Consider the following 17,721-nt stretch of genomic DNA (forward strand, 5'->3'; position numbering starts at 1 on the left):
TATACCTCCGCCACCAGTGTATCCATTTATGTCAGAAGTGTGATTACCTCATTATTCTATTAGACATTTGCGTAACATTTTCATAATTAATGTCTGCATCCGTGAGATATGAATAATCTACTAAATCACAATGACCTTGATCTTTAACTACCAAATTAAAATCAATTCATCCTTGCTTGAGTCCAAGTAAACTTTGTGCCAAATGTGAAGATATACAGACATAATGCCTGTTACTGGCATGGAGGCTTTAACACAGAAATACAACAGTGAAGTCAAGTTGAAGCAGCAAAGAAGGGAATTGTAATCTTCCAAGAATATCAACAGGAGAATCTTGTGGGCAGAAATACAAAATGTTCCAAACACAAAACGTAATTTTCAGTTCAGTTGTTAACAGCAATAGGCCAAACAAATTCCTTCATTTGAAAATATAAGATGGAAAAATGAATAAACTACTTTTATTCATTAAATGAAATGCATGATAATCTTAATAGGGAGCATCTAGATGGGAATGGTGATCTTATCCATATAGGTTGTGAGATAAATTAAGAGTAAACTAATCTACAGAGAATATACAGAAAGGGGGAATAAATACATATTATTACAATAAAAGTTGGCCAAAGTGTTATATATTATCAATATATAATACTGTACTGACGACATGAAACTAAACTAAGTACAACTAAAAACAATTACAAAGTGATTATAACAAGCTTCATGGAAACATTGTCCATCTAAAACATGTAAAATAAGACCAAACGGCACACGTAGAGCTCTGAATCAAAGTTCACTAATGTCTTTTGAAGTTATACAACTCTGGCATGATGCATAACTATATGTGACAGTTTGACATATTTCTATTAGTTCAACACTTAAGGAAACCAAAGGACGGAAACAAATAGGGGAAGACGACAATGTTAAGTTTTTGTCCTTGCATCGTAATCATTTAAAGAGCTCTTTATGCCACATTTTAGGGTTACAGTGCACGTTCAACATATAACTTTGCTATGGGCATTTCAAAATGCTTAATATCCCTTACCATTCTGACATGGTGAAAACTATGATCACGTTTCTTTTCAACACATTTGTTTTAAGATCGGATCGGAACCTAGAGGTTTTACTCATCATTGGTACAGAGTAGTTATGTATAGTATGTTAGTAGTTATGTCTACTCAAGATGATTTATTTTCAGAGATAATCTCAATGTATGCAGTTTCTTTTTGTTTTGGAGCAGGGTCTTTGCTGCCCTCTTGATTTGGCTTTTTTGATGCCTTTTGCTATAGATGCTCAAGATGATCCCTGTCTGCAAGCTTTAGTGGCTTTAGGGTCAGCAGGAAAGAATGACAGCTTAATTCAGTCATAAGTTAGAGTGTTCACCCACTCTTTAACACTAGTTTAAAGATACATTTAGAAGAGCAAAAACTAAAATGTCTCTCTTTATTCAGATGTTTAGAGCCTCAGATCTGGAGACAAAGGTGTCTTTTATGTTTATATCTGTAAGAGCTAAAACCCCCACTTGATCCTTGCAGACTGCCTCGAGAAAGCCCTGCCTTGAAAGACGGCTACTACACTAGCTTACATCACTGAATACCTCAATGAAAACAGCTTTTATTTTAGAACACTTTCCAACTCAAAGCTGAGAAAGAAAAGCAAATTATCCTCAAATTTCATTGGAACTCTTTGAGGCACGACAAGCACTTTTGAGTTCACTTGAGAAGCCAGACAGTGTTTTCACACTCATCTCTCCTGGATGCTTCGATGTTAAATATTTAGAGCCTCAATTCAAGCTTTGAGTTTAAAAAAGTTGCCATAACAACTGCTTCAAGAGCTGTGTCTCCTTTTGTCTTCTCTCTCTCCAAGCTACAGAAGATGTCCTGTTGAGTTAGCTTGGAGGACATTTGTGAGAGACACTTTTCCTCCATCTTTCTCAACTTTTGGAGCAAGATTCCCAACCTCTACTGCCTGAAGATCTCAGAGGGTTCAGGGACTCGCGAGGGACAAGATGACACAGTCGCCCCCCCATTCCCGACTCCAGAATTGTTGGGACCTCCACCCTCCTTGACCTGTCGAAGGTCTTGCTTCTCCGACTGTGCTGCTCCGACAACGACAGCTCTCTCCTTCGCCATGTCCTTGCGTGTGAGCAGCAGTGCCTTCTCTCCTCGTCTCTTGCTCGCTTCCTGTCCAGCTCTACTCCCATGTTTGCTCTCACACTTGTGATTCGTTGGTTTCTCACGGTTTCTCTCCTGTCACTTTCACACAGTGGTGCTTCGGTTGTAGCAGTGGAAAACGGGTATCCATGTTTGTTCTTTTTTGTTATTACCCAGATTAAAATACCATTGAACTAAGCTTCACATAGGCCTAGCTCTTTACCAGCAACCTGTGAGACAAATACAAAAAACAAACACGTTAATACTTGTTTTAGGAAATATTCATTTATCATTTAAGAAATAAACAGATAAACCCTTTATTTAAAAGAATAGTGAGAGCAGAGAGTTCAATAAGAAAGTCAATACCAATCACATCTATATAGTAGATATAAGGCTGGAGTTAGCGGGCAGTTAGCTTAGCACACAGACTGAAATCTGGGGAATGCTAGCTAGTTAGGTAACAAAATCCACCCACCAGTTATCTACATGCTATGTCACATATATTAAATATATATACTATTTCTTTGTCAGATGCAGTGACTTCTTAAAGTCTTCAATGTGAAGCTGCCAACAAGCAAAGAAACTCCAGCAAGTTACTGGCCTCTGCCAAGAAATAGTCTGGCACTTATCCCTCCATCATTGAGCAACTGTTGTTTTTACACTTTTTCTACAGGTTTAAGTGGCAACAGATAACTCCCCCTGCCATCTAAGGTTTCCAAGTATACATTTTGTTGGATTTGCTGTCGCAAAGTCATATTGTGATTCTTGCAGCAACACAGGACTCACTGCTTCAAGACTTAATTCTACCAGGACATACCCTGTGGCAGACTGAATTGCATAGTGAGGATTATAGGAAATCAACTAAGATGGTGATAGTGTCATCAGTTTATATCCATTACATTGTGTAATCAACATTTACTTCATTATGGCAAAAACGTGTCTATTGCGTCTTTAACTCAAGGAAGTGAATTGGCTCTTTTTCGAAAATATCAAACTATTAATTTCCTTTCATTGAAACATCTTAGTTTCAGTCCTCAGTGGAATTACTTACAGTCTAGTACTGGGACAGTCCAGTCACACCGTGTTGGTAGGCCCGCTCCCCCTGGTAGGTGGAGTCCTGGGACAACGCCACATCAATCTGGGATTTGAACTCGTCTCCTAGGTAACTGTCCTATAATGGGAAAAAAACAAAAAGTTAAAAAGAGGCCAGGCAAAAGTTACGCCTTAATTTCTTTCCAGGCAGAAAAGCAGCAAGTGGTTTGGACAAGATGAAGACGTCTTTGCTTGAAGGGGAAACCTGGACACACACTTGGAATATATGTGCAAACAGACCCGGCAGTAATACAAAGAACTGGCTTCAGAAAGCGCACATCATGAATCTACTAAATACTGACTTTATAATTTAGATGTTTTCACAATAGATGGCAGTTCAGTGATCGAACCTGAGAGAGTTCAGGCTGTGAGAGCCCGGGCTGGCTCATCTGAGAGGGCTGGCTCATGTTGATGTAGCCCTGCGTCAGTGGGCCCTGGGAGAACGACTGGGAGCCCAGGTCCTGGCTGGCCTGGCTGCCGCTCATGTGGCCTCCATGCCGGTCTGCTCCTCCATTCCCTCCGCTGTGGTTCCCCATGTTGCCGCGGTTTCTTTGACGGCCACCTCGATTCCCGCCTCCTCCTCCACCGCCTGCCTTGCCTTTCATTCCTCCACCTCGACCTGGAGGCAGGATATTTGTGTTATAAGTGTTCCATAGCACCAAGGGCCTTTTAAGCATGCCACACTTAGCTACAGCTTGATGTCTCACTCACCTGCTGAGGGTCCATTGACCTGTCCCATGTACCCAGGTGGAGGTATGGGGGGCATCACAAGGTTGAAGGGGATGGGGATGTTCAGGGAATTCATGGGATTGGGGCCGGTGCCGATCATACCAATTTGGTCGTGGGTCTGGAAATACATATTGGATGAACGTCCTGTAGAGGAAAGCAGTACGGGTTAGTATTACTTCCTTTTAAATCTAAAACATGGTTCTTGTTTTTGTATTTGAAATGCTTAAGCAAGCACATTCAACATGTTTGCAATTGGTTAATTAGTATTTTTCTAACATTCAAAAATAATGATAGGTATTTGGTTAACAGTTTCTCACCGTTGCTGCGGTCATAAGCAGATCCAGGAATGAGAGCCTCCCTGGCATCATACATGGCTGTGCTCATGAATCGTCCACCCTGCAAAAAAATTAAAAAGCTATTTTAAATGTGTTTTTAGGACATGTCTCATCATCTTTGCATGAACACTGATTTATTACCCCGTTTCTTTAGACTTGTCCCATCTGCATGAGTAAATGAACGCATCTTAATCCTTCACATTCCCCACCGGAAAACAACAGTTTCATGACCCAGTTAAACCCTGATGTTAGATTTATTCTCTGTTTAATACACACACTAAACTCACAGGGTTGATGGTGTTGACAAGCTTGCGGGGCTTGCTGAATTGCATGAGGCTCTCCCTCAAGTTGTTCAGGGGCCCCTCAACCAGGACCTTCTGCTCCTTGTAGTAATTCAAAAGGTGGTTCCACAGAGGCTGCTTCGACAGGGCCTTTGGGTTTCCCACAATAATCACACCATACCTACGTGACATTAGCAGAAGACTTAATGATAAGAAACAGATGCGAAGATATGTTGACGACATCAACATATCAAAAATAATTAAGCGAGTATAAAAATTGAGTAAATAGAAAATGTCTAGAGTAGAAAAACCTTTATGATATTACACAAAGATCCTCTGTGTACGTTTACCTGGCCCTAGTGAGTGCCATGTTGAGACGTCGGTCATTGAGGAAGCCGATGCCCTGGTGCTCATTGGCCCTCACACAGGAGAGGATGAAGTCCTATCTCCACCTCCTACAGGGAGAATAAAGCACGGCCAGTGGCAAACTAATGATCAGGGCAATCATTTACACATTTAAAGAAAATTGGTTGTGCTTTCTTCACAAGTATTACAATTTTAATGAAAATGGCCACAAACTATAGGATATTGGAGCCACTTCCACATCACTTAGTCTAATGATGATGATGATGGGGATGAAGGTGATGATACTTTATTATCAGATCAAATCTGAAACGTTTCTTGCGTCACAGCAGCTACATTTGTAACAACAACAACAAAGAAAAGAAACAAGGAAAATTAAAAATCAACATAACATTACAATAATGAAATGACAACATAGTAATCTCATAAGGGGTGTTACGATCAAGAATTACATATGTATCTGGCACGCTTAAAAAACAGCTGTCGCTTACTTACAATGGCACACTTTGTTTCACTATTTACACTGAAGGTCCTCCATTGAGTTGAGAAGCTTAAATCATAGAACCATAACTGTGAGAAAGGCTATTCATTAAAAAAAACGTAACATTAAATTGCTGGTCCTACAAACACACTCATGGTAGTGCAGGGGTGTCACAGAGTGGAGGGTCTTGTTGTCAGGAAATAAACCCCAGCATGAAGAGAACACATACACCCAAACACAGACTTTCTTCTAGCAAATCATGAAGTCAATCACAGAATCAACATTATGACGACCTGCTGCTGGCTTCTTCTCTATCAATAGGAATTGGAGCTCAGCAAGTATTAGGCAAACCTTGGCTAGTATTCAGGCTTGCACTGTTCTTGCATACTTTTTTCCATAAACAAACACTTTTTATTATCGCTTGCATGCAGACCTAAATGCTTTATCTTATTCTGATGAATTCCACCACACAACATTTAAACTGAAAACTTATTTGCAGCTTTACCTGGTAGAGTTTGGTATGGAGGGAGCCGCTGAACTGCATGTACTGAACCAGGTAGGACCTCTGACCCTCGTAGGGCGTAATGATGCCGATCTGATTGGGTTTGGCTCCAGCCTTCAGCAACCTGGTGGTTATTTTCTCCACATTCGCTGCCTCAGTCCTGCGTAGACAAGTATGGTAAATACATGACAAATGCTTGACTGAAACATTATAGAGTGTGATATGTACTATGTTTTACAACAACGTTTTCTGAACATCCAAGTCATTTTTAGTGGCTACATGTGGATCAGTCAAGGGTTAAATTGACTCGTGAAAATTAACATTATAGATATCTATATATAGTCCGGCAGTGGCTCAGTCAGTAGGGGCTTGGACTGGGAGCTGTAGAGTCGCCGGTTCAAGTCCCCGACCAGACCTAAAATATGGAGTGTGGACTGCTACTTGGAGAGGTCCCAGTTCACCTCCTGCCCTGCCGTGGTGCCCTTGAGCAAGGCACCGGACACCCCCCTTCCCCCATCACTCCCATTGCTCCCCGGGCGCTGTACAATAGCTGCCCACTGCTCCTAGTACTAGACTCCTGGAACTAGGATGGGTTAAATGCAGAGAACAAATGTCACTGTGTGTGCTGTGTGCTCTGCATGTGTGACCATTACAGAGGGTTTCATCCCTCCCCAATTCTATCTGATCAACACAATGAGAAAGTATAACCTGTTGAGATAGGATGTTCCAGAGCTGGCTATTTCCTCCTGGCCTTGGGTCACATAGAAGAACATGGGCTTGTCGGGCTGCGGCCACTGGAAGTCAAAGCCTTTCTTCACTCGGTCCGCTGTAGAAGAAACAAACAATCCGATGAGAATAAGGACATGTGCAGCATATATACAACAAGATAAATAAGTCTGCCAGCCCCCACCTTTCACAAAAAACTATTTCCGTGGTCTCACAGGGTTACTGGACCAAAGAGGTAATAGGGTTTGAGGAAAAAATGCAAGGACATATCTTGGAGCAGCATCATATGACTTTAGAGCATTTAGCTGCACACTGAAGCCTGAGAATGATTTTAGGTGCCATTTAAAAAGGCAGTTAAGGTTATGCCAAGTAAAAACATTTAAGATTACACTAGATAACTTTTATATTAGGATAGATGAAGATTTACAGGAAGAGAGAGGAGACAACACACAGCAAAAGGGCCACAGTTCGTAAATGAACCTAAACAAAATTGCTTTGTAAAATGTTTATTTTCCATCTTACCCGCCGTGACTCCGTTCTGCAGAGAGCCCTCGTAGAAGATGTTGGATGGAAAGGCGCTGAGGGCCGGGTGCATGCGGTACTGGACCTGCAGGCGGATTGGCCGGATCCCCAAAACCACCAGACGCTCAAACAGAGACTGGGACAGACCGGCTTTAGCCGCCTTCTTACACATCGCCACCGGGCCCAGCTGGCAGTGATCACCCACCAGAATCAACTACGGAACAAAAGTCATTAAGACAAAATAAATAAATGTGGTCCTCACAATTTGGAAAGACAGAGCTTTAAGCAGACAGGTTTACTTTCTCTCATGAAGACCCTACCTGTTTGGCGCCCAGGACGACGGGCACCATGCACTCTGGTTCGGTGGCCTGGGTGCTCTCATCGATCAGGATCGAGCGGAACTGCATTTTGGCCAGACGAGGATCCCCCGCCCCAACACAGGTGCAGCAGATCACATCGGCATTCTGGGAAAAGAGGGAAGCGATAAAGAAGAAATATTAATGAACTTTCTGCAACACTTTTCTAAGTCTTTTTGATTCTTGAGATTTCTAGAAACCATTACCATGACACACTCTTTTCAGTAGGCCTGAACTGATTAGCCTAAAAAATATATGCCACTTGAAAATCACTATTAAATGTGAAAGGGCTGTACTAACTCCATACTTACACACATTTACAAGCTCCTATCACCACTGGAATATATCTCAATTTGAATGTTAACATTATGAATGAGGCTTCAAACCTTTAAACTACTAAACTAAAATAGCCCTGTAGTGTCACAAACAGTCAGTAGTAGGTCTTGCATAAGACCATTCTTCATACCATAAGCAGTTCCCTCTCGGCGGCGCGTCTCAGAGCTCTGTAGCGCTTCTCGTCTGAGGACGACAGCTCTCCAGTCTCGTCCTTCAGCTGCTGCAGCTTCTGAAGTTCTGGCATGCTGCAGAAATCATAACTCATAAGTTCATAACCATGCCTGTGAGCAGATGTTACCATTACTCCAATAATTATCATATTTGTACTTCCTGGATTCACATTTGTTGCTAAAAAACATTAACACATTTGTCTCCAACAGGACTTGTATGATATGATACTGCTTAGCAACAACATGCTTTTAGTGTTATCAAATATAATTGTTTCGATACTAGTTCTGTTTTTCAAAGACACGTTTTTTAAGACTGATGGTGTGTGTATATAAGTATAAATCTGATACTTGTACTCACAGTTAACCACACACAGGTTTTTGTATTGATCAAAGCCAGTAGTTTGTTACCTGTCCATGTTGCGGGTCTGGTTGTGCAGAGCCAGGAAGGACACAGGCGAGTCAATGGCCTCCCTGCTCTTGGCACACAGCCTCACCACCTTCAGGCCCGTCTGGTGGATCTTCTCCGTCAGCTGGTCGACCGCAATGTTGCTGGGAGCACACACCAACACTGGCCTGCAGGAACAAAAGTCACAACGCGGTCTTAGGGGGCAAAACTAAAAGCCAAGATATTCTTGGAGAATAGTTTAGGCAGACTTTCCAAAAAACAAAACAGTTTGGCTCTCCTGTTTGTCACACACACACACAATTGTTTTTCAGGGTGAAGACATCATAAAAAAATTCAACAATGATCATTCAACAACCTCAATAAAAGCTTCAAATGTAAATAAAATGCATTGGGTACAGACCATTTAAATAAAAACATTCAAACCAAATACTAATTTTATAACCAAGGAGATGGGTATTATTTCTGATAGTACCAGTTGAGGTTCCAACAGGTTGTTGGAACCTGTAAATGTTACTAGCTATGTAAACTGTAGTCGCTGTAAATATGCTGTCCTTTTTGTTTTTCTGTTATGTTTATATGTATTCATGTGGAACCTACTTGCAGCAGGTCACCCTTGAAAAAGAGATCAATGATCTCAATGGGATTCACCTGCATAAATAAAGGTTTGAAATTAAATGAAACCAGCCCACAGATAAAAAACACAGACAAAGCAGTAAAATACTTCTCCATGTGTCTTACCCGTTGCCCTGTCTGGCCAGGTGGTAGACGACGGTGGCAGAGGTGACCGTCTTCCCTGTGCCAGGAGGACCCTGGATCAGACTGAGAGGACGCTGCAGCACCGTCTTCACTGCGTACACCTGCATCATAACAGCCAAGACACAAAGGATTCATACAGTAGCTATATGAATAGTTGCATTCCTTGAATTTTGGGAAGCACTTGAGGAATAGGAGTGAACTGTGCATGGTATCTGTCATGTTGTTTATGTGGTCTGTAACTTTCCTGTTTTTATATTAAAGCAGTTTCTCCCCTCGTCCCTCCAACTCACCTGTGAGTGGTTGAGGTCGGGCAGGCCTTGAGCAGTGAAGCGTTTGGGCAGCTGGCACTTGATCACCACGTCCTCTACCTCGTGTCCCAGCAGCTTGTGGTAGATGTAACCAGACACTGAAGTCTCGTCCACAGCAAACATCTTCAGGGCACTCTGCATCCTGGGTGATGAAGACAGGAATATAAACATCAAGTTGTTTGCTGGATCCAAAAAAAGACTTGTCATTCAGTGGAAAAGCTTTGCAGAAACTAACTGCCCAGAATGAGTCATTGAAAACATTAAGGTAGTAATTTACTTTTTCCAAAAATAAAACATTTCATAAACAATGGTGTCAAATATTCAAGTAAATACAGAGCAAAGTGACTCATTGCACGTTAAAAACGTTAGACTTCATAGACTAGTGAAATGCAAAAAGCATTTAAAAGCCACCTTGAGGTTTCTCCCATTTTCCCTTTAAACTGTGGGTTTTCTCCGGAAGTTTTTCCTTGTACGATGTGAGGGTCTAAGGACAGAGGGTGTCGTATTGCCATACTGATATTCTGTACAAACTGTGAAGTCCACTGAGACAAATGTAACATTTGTGATATTGGACTATATAAATAAACATTGATTGATTGATTGACCTTCCACTGAATATGCATAAACAAAAATAAACAGGAAATGAATATGTAGTCTCTTGATTGTATGTACAGTATACACTCTGGCTCCTACTTTAACCAAATGACTCAACTTAAGATTGGCTTAACTGATACATAAAGCTAGGTTTCAAGTCTTCCATCAACATTTATCACAGCAAGGTGTGTGTGGGTTTGTTTCTGAATACCTGTCGAAGGAAGTGGACTTCCACACAAAGTCGACCTGAAAGTTGTGAGGGATCTCCACTGGAGCGCCGGCACTGCTCCTGAGCTCTATGGCAATCTCATCACCATAGTCTGGGACAGAAGGTCAAGGAAGAGGTAAACATAGTACTGCTACACAAAGAGTTAATGAACAATACCATGTGTTGCTTAATGATATTTCAAGCTCTCTTAACGGGTCTTAGCATTTTTTATTTAATCAAAACCCAGATTAACATCGTCAACAGGACTTTTAGGTGGAATTGTAGACACTTTTCAAAGTGAAATCAAGAAATGTTGGATATATGCACCAACAAATGGTATAATTCAGTCTCTTTTCTTATTGTTGGAGTGATGTACCTATTAATTAACAAGTGACAAGCTGTTTAATCACTTTCAAAATAAAGAATCTGTTTTAAAAAAACAACTCGTGACTAGAGAAAGGCATGTTTGAGGGCGTTATTGTAGTTTCCCACTGCTGTCACTAGATGTTACTAAAGACTCATTTTACTGATAATTAAGTTGAGCTTCACTTTAATGTACTAAGAGACCTTTCTGCCTGTGACACTCTTGCAAAAGTGATACATGTGTTATTTTCAGATTAAATAGGTAAATGTGGTTAAATACAGTATGTTATTATATCGTAACAGTCATAAGGATACTATCAGGGACTTTAATGACATGTCCGATGCCTTTCCACGGAGGGGCCAGATCCCCTTTGTACCTCAGGCAGATTTCATCTCCCTGCATCAGTCGCATATCTACAGGGTGAGATGGACAAAAAAGGAAACGCCATTAAGTACTACACATTACTGCTTGGAGTAAAGGCAAAATTATGTAATCAAATACAAAAACACACCATAGCCATATATACATATATTTAAATAATATTGGAATGTCTGTTTTTTGTAACTAATTTCAAATAACATTCATTTTAAACAAACCAGGATGACAACAATGTAAACATTTGACGCAAAAATACAAACACATACCCGAGTCCGTCTTGGGAATAGTGAAATAAGCAATCCTCTTTTTATTCAAGCCCAAGTCCCATCTTACTGTTATGCTGTCTTGAGTCTGTTAGGAAGCAACGTTTCTGTTAACTGAAACCAAGTATTTCACAATGTATCTATGAACTAAAACACAGTAGAAAAGAGTCATTTCATCACCATCAATAATTATGTAGTTGAAAACTAATTAGTTTGTCGATTAATTGATTAGTAGTTAAAAAGGTATAATTCCAAATTGTTACTTTAGGTGTTTATTACAACATACATGTAACAAATATTTTCTGAATAATAAATGTTCTCTTTTGGTTCTCCAACCTGAGACTCCTTGAGTTTCTTATCATAGTCGGCCTCCAGCTTCACAAGAGGACCAAAGATGTTCTGGTACTGGTAGGCGTCCTCATATCGGAGCAGCACATGTTGGGGCTCCTCGTCCACACCAGGCTTCTCCAGGTCCTCCAAGGTCGCAGTGGGATTTTCCTGCCCACACACACACCTTTCTTTCAATAAGCTAAAATGTCCTTAATTCCAATTGGAAGGATTTAGACAGTAGGTCCTTTTTATAAAGAAATGTTGACATGTTTTGACATGCTTTGACATGCTTTGACAGGAGGCTGAATTCCAGTTTGAGAGCCCTGGTGTTGTGAATGCTCGCTCACTTTGACAGTCTACTGGGGAAAAAAGTATCACAGGCAGTGAAACCGAAAGAAAATTATCAGTAAACCCGCAATAAAGTTATTTGCATCACACCCAACGATATGACTTTATCTGGTTAACTGTAAAGATAAGCCCAACCCACGCTCAGAGATATGTGCCTTCAGAATATTGACATAGTGAATGTAATGGCGGGTGTGTGCCACCGCAGATCCTTTACATACCTTCCAGAGCTCTGACGGGCCCTGAGCTGCTCCTGCTCCGAGGGGATCTTCACCAGCCAGGACAGGAAGCAGCGGTCCTGGATGAGAGGCTGCCACTGAGAGCTGTCCCAGTTGATGTCCTTCAGGCTGCTCTGGCTGGCACATGGCTGCCTGGGTCACAACCAAAGAAGAAATGTCACACAATCACATTTGGAATTTTCTTTTATTTCCCCAAGGAAGGTCAGTTTGCATGGCCAGGGACATAAAGACACCACTTTGTTTATTTTACGCATTTTTAATTTTACCTTGAGTATGTTTTGATCATAATTATTTATGCTTAGATAGATCCACTTCGCTTAACCCTAATGTGAGAAGCAAAAATTAAGTTAATAGGTTTCTTTTCAAGTATTACAATGATATTGTAGATGAAACACAAATATTCTGTGCAAAATCGTGCATTTTTCGAAGGAGTAAAAGCAAATAAGCATTTCTATAAATTTGGAAGACTTTGTACCAACCCTGTTCAAGCAACCTTACCTGCACAGTAGCACCACCACAGAGTCGGCCTTGGCAGGGATGAAGCCCAACAGGAAGACATTGCGACAGCCACAGTTGTAGCACTCCAGCACAGTTTCCCCCAGAGGGCCATCTTTATGCAGGGTCACCTCCTTGGACTTTGCTCTCACCAGGTGGTTTACAATGTGGCTAAAAGTAGAACGAATGACAATTAATGCATCATAGGGAGGAAATGCAAAACACTGCAGTCTTGTATGGGATTAGGGTGTACTGTACAATACTGATGTGCCATTCTTCATTTTATTTAGACACAAATGAAGCATGGAACTACAGGAGGAAAAGTCATTAATGAATAATGCAATTTTGCACGTGTTTGTTTATACAGCTTTTAATATGATATACTATCATACAACTGATAGAAACACAAGTTCTACAAACATTTAAGTAGTTGTGGGGGTTCATAAAAATTCCCAAATGTGTCGCTATGTATTTATTGCGCAGAGCTCTCCACCTGCAGTCTAGTGGCAGAACTATCAGAGCAAAAAATGGCAAAAGCTGCTTCAATTGTAAAGGACACACAAATGTATTAAGGCTGATTCAAAGGAGGAGGACAACATAAAAAATGACTTTGAATTTAGAATTATAAATCCTATTTGCCTTCGATAACTTGAATGCATTTAAATTAGCCCTTGGAATTAAATAAACATTATTCCCTTAAATGTACCTCCATAACTACAACTGTCCATTTATGGCCGAGACGTATTATAATAGTGGCTGTGAACACCTGCTGTGATGATATTGTAGAATACTATACTGTAAAATGATCCTCGCTGTAGTCTTTCAGATAAGTCCACCAACAGAGAGAGTCAATAATAACCTAGCTTACACTGTGTGTGTCTTACCTGCCGGATGTGTTTCCCCGGCCGTTACAGAACCACTTCTTGCTGGTGTTGCAGTAGACCACACAGGCTGGATCATGAATACCACAGTAACTAAAACAGAAGGAGGCCAACATTGAAAAAACATACACAAAACATGAAAGTTAAGTTCATGGGCCAGCTTACAATCTAGTATGTCAAAAAACAAAACAAGAAAAATAACCACGTCTCATTTAAATGACACTGCCACTTGAGTGTTGTAAACTAATGCTTTATCAATGAAAGTAAAGTCATGCAACAATCCATCCAAACATCTTGAAGAGGTCTAGAGCAATGACACAATAAAACAATTTCTAACTTACTTATTTGACTTTTATCCATTTTTGGGAACAACAACTTAGAGAGACTCTGTAACTGATCGTATTGATTTTGATATTGCATACTGAATATGCACATTAATGAAACCTCAAGCAATAAATCACCTTGGATGATATATTGCAAACATACACTGATTGCAGTAGATCTGTATTGCCAGTACGGATTTGCAAAGGATACAAAATATATAAAAAATACTATAGTTTGTACAGGAAGAAAGTAATGTCAGGTTTATTTTTTTGTCCAGCACTTTTATTGATTGCAATTATGAAACTAAATAAGGCACATTGTAAAACATGTCTTTTAGGTAATGAGTTGTGTAAGAAAATAAATAATCACAAATTAGATTTTGTCAAAACTCTCAAATATCAGTTTTGGCTTCACAGCTTTTATCTTTGAGTGTTGTGAGCTTTTGAAAAACTCCTCCTCTTAATCTTAGAGATGTATGTAACCGGGTCGTATGCATATACTAATTAATATGACACTTGAAACTTTGTGCAATAACCAGTTAAACAGCAAAGACTCTAGCAGCATACCTAATACACAAACTGTATGTTGCTGATGGATATCAAAGATTTTATACAAATATTGAAAAGCAGAGGGTGACTAAAAAAAGCAAAGCTGTCATTCTCTGTCCAACAAACTGTGTTTTGATTGTCGATATGACAACATTTGAATTTGCTACTCATCTATTGGTGAAAGATATGGTAATTCATCACTTTTTTAGAGACAAAGCTAGTCAACTGAGAATGTCTGGCACAGCGAAACTAAGGGCTGACAGCCAACTTGTTAGTGAGAGAGTATACAGGCTGTGAGTATGAGAAGGGCTGCAGCGCTCAACATTATGTAACAAATATAGTAATCAACCACTTGTTGACATAAACATGATACAAGATGTACAGATTATTTGGATTATGTGCCATCTGTAAAGTGCGTGAATGAGGGCCTGTAGAGTTGAAAAGATGTTTGTTCAGCGGTTGAGAACAAGGGAGAAGTATTTGCTTGGAATGTGCTCAAAAGTAACTATTTTATTTTAAAGAAATTGCATTTGAAAAGTAGAATTTATTTTCAGACATTTATGTCAACAAAACTGCTACAACCTACTGAGACTCAATTTGTTATAAAGGTGTTGCTGAACCATATAGATTATGTTCTACTGTGATGTGTCACATTAGTGTTTACCTGCAGGCATGTATTGGAAGATCTTTGGTGTAGTACGCATCCTCCTCATCCTCCTCAAAGTTCAACTCTGCCAGCAGCTGACCGGCTTTTAACACTGGGTCTTCTCCATTCTGTAGCAGGCCATCAGGGCCATTAACCTGAGGAGACAGAGGTATCATATTATAACTATGAATTAGACTTAATGTCAACAGGGGATACAATGACATAAGAAAGAACTGTATTATTCCTGAAGGAAATGATTAGTGCCATAAAATGCTCAAAACTTAGGCTACATCATAAGAATAAAAACTAAGAAATGGAAGTGTATAAAAAGTAATAATAACAATGCCTGACAATTAGTGAGTAATAGAATAAACTCAAATATATACATTATATACACATGATACCTGAAGTAATATTGGAAAATTACATTTAAAAACATTTTACCAATAATAATAAATATGATAGGCCCCTATTGACAATTACAAAAAAATATAGTATCACAAAAAGACAACAAATGTAAAACTAAAGAGCTAAGGATTTATTTCAGTGTTGGTGGCTGTCACATCAACAGACAGTTTGTTGACAGTTATATCACACTGACTGTATCCAACTAAATGCATCTACCACTCTCTGTAATCGCTGAAGTATTTAGTGCATACAAGAGCTAATAAACATAAAAACGGACATGAATCGTATCTGCTACATTAGCAAACCCCTGTCAATCTTGATTTGGATACCATTAAAGTGCTGCATTGACAAACTAGCTGTCAGACTGCTAACTGTGTAGGGTAGCTAGCATGCTAGCCAGTTAGCGGGATAAAAGCATGGTAACAGGTGGAAGGCGTTACCATGCTAACCGGAGGTACCCACTACCCAGCGGTGTTGTTAGCTAACGTTAGCGTAGTTGTCAACACAGAAGAAGAGATGTGTTGACATCGAGATGCCACCAATAGCCTCATGCACCTGGTTTTCCAGCTGACTCTGGGTTTGGCCTTGGGTCTGGCTCGGCAGGGTGAAGTCGTATTCGGAGCTCAGGGTGTCCAGGAACGTAAGAGTCTGCGAGCTCGGCCCGTACGCCTCGACACTCATGTTTTTACCTTTTTAATAAACACAATTTCTCCCCAAACGGTTGCTATTCCAGTAAAAAAAGAATGAATGACTGAGACACAGTCCTGCTGAAATTACAAATACTGGTGGTAAGAGAGCTTGGACTACGGCTGCATGCCATTTGCATCCCCTCACGTTTACTCTCCTCCCTTACGCCCACTTGTCTCCTACAGTAAGTCACCTGCAAGAAAGGAGGCAAGGAGACATACGTGAGCAGAATTGAATGTGCCACTTTTATTTCTGAAAGCCCTCTCTGTCATTAAATGTGTCTAATTCATAATTGTTTGCCTTTTAACTCACGGAATTATAGATCCAACCTTCATGATTAATTAAATTATGAATTACAGTTGTATCATATTTATTGGTAAAAAAAATCTCATATTTTTTACATCCTTATTTCTATTTTTCTTATTTTTCAATAAAGTATTTCTGATTCTGATAACCAGAAAGTAATAACAGGGCACCACACCAGGGAGTTGAGCCAAAGAGATTTAATCTAATTAAATTAAATCCTTTTCACATTCATTCACATTATTTTATTTGCCCTGTGAAAAAGAAAAAGAGTCAAATAGAAGGTCATCTAATTGAAGTTGAATAATATATGTTATAGTCGTGTACCTGGTGTTAACAAAGATTAACTGTCCTAAACTGAATATAATGAAATATTTTAGAAAGTGTATATACACACCACATATAAAATGATTGAATATGAAAGATAATTTCAGTAGACATTGCCCCCATAAATCATCCCATACTACATGTGTAAGAGCTAAAACAAAATGCAATGGAAGGAAAAGTTCTAGATCAATATAAGCAGAGGCAATCTTTATTTCCCACTTTCACTACATGTGGGGAAATCAGTGTAAATATGAACCTTTAACATTGGCATCTATGCATTTTCTTTGGGGTTCAGACACCTCCCCCTCCCCTCTATTAACTCCATGTTCTTTTCACAGATCTGTCAGGTCAGAACAAGTTCAGCAGGTCTGTTGAACCAGGATGAACTACACCCAGTAATTGCATAACTCGCCCTGCACCACAGGAATCTCAAAGTGTTATATTAGAATTTAAAAAATACACATGACAAATCAATGTATTGTTTCCTAATGTTTCACATCTTACTGTACAAAAATAGACTGTCTTAGGAAAAATCACAGACCTTAAATCTACCTGCCTTTTTAAAATGGAAGCCTAAGTGGTTGTTGGAATTCATCTGATAATACTTTAATCTGTTGTCTTGTTCAGCCTTGCCTTTTCAGGAAAATCTCGACAGAGGCCACACACAAGTCTTTGTTCATCCTCAGTGCCAGGCCTTGAATCAAGTTTACAGAAGTTTTGAACTTAAAAAGGTAACACTGGCATTCAAATAGTTGAGTCTCAAAGAACACAATGTTCACTTCTTACTGGCTTTGTAATCACAGATCATAAAATGCTTTGGCTTATAATTTATTTTCTTTAGGAGTTGACATTTCATGGGTGTGGTTATTAAGCC

The 17,721-nt window shown here is 39.8% G+C and overlaps 1 protein-coding gene across 1 annotated transcript; it reads right to left on the reverse strand.

Annotated features, from left to right (window-relative positions):
• Window positions 1-277: 277 nt before the first annotated feature.
• Window positions 278-16,388, reverse strand: LOC117532701 (regulator of nonsense transcripts 1-like). The gene is made up of 24 exons (XM_034196131.1): window positions 16,086-16,388; window positions 15,141-15,277; window positions 13,608-13,697; window positions 12,727-12,894; window positions 12,211-12,360; window positions 11,651-11,828; window positions 11,318-11,402; window positions 10,988-11,086; window positions 10,313-10,421; window positions 9,490-9,649; window positions 9,182-9,300; window positions 8,446-8,610; window positions 7,998-8,112; window positions 7,496-7,639; window positions 7,176-7,389; window positions 6,636-6,753; window positions 5,895-6,087; window positions 4,932-5,023; window positions 4,588-4,762; window positions 4,283-4,361; window positions 3,948-4,109; window positions 3,587-3,855; window positions 3,196-3,315; window positions 278-2,374 (listed from the first exon to the last, which is right to left on the reverse strand). Exons 1-23 carry the CDS (start codon window positions 16,209-16,211, stop codon window positions 3,199-3,201), a joined length of 3,264 nt encoding a protein of 1,087 aa, XP_034052022.1. The 5' UTR covers window positions 16,212-16,388; the 3' UTR covers window positions 278-2,374; window positions 3,196-3,198.
• Between the last annotated feature and the right edge of the window lie 1,333 nt (window positions 16,389-17,721).

This window comes from Gymnodraco acuticeps, unplaced genomic scaffold, assembly GCF_902827175.1.
Source record: "Gymnodraco acuticeps unplaced genomic scaffold, fGymAcu1.1, whole genome shotgun sequence".
In the NCBI taxonomy this organism is placed as follows: Eukaryota; Metazoa; Chordata; class Actinopteri; order Perciformes; family Bathydraconidae; genus Gymnodraco; species Gymnodraco acuticeps.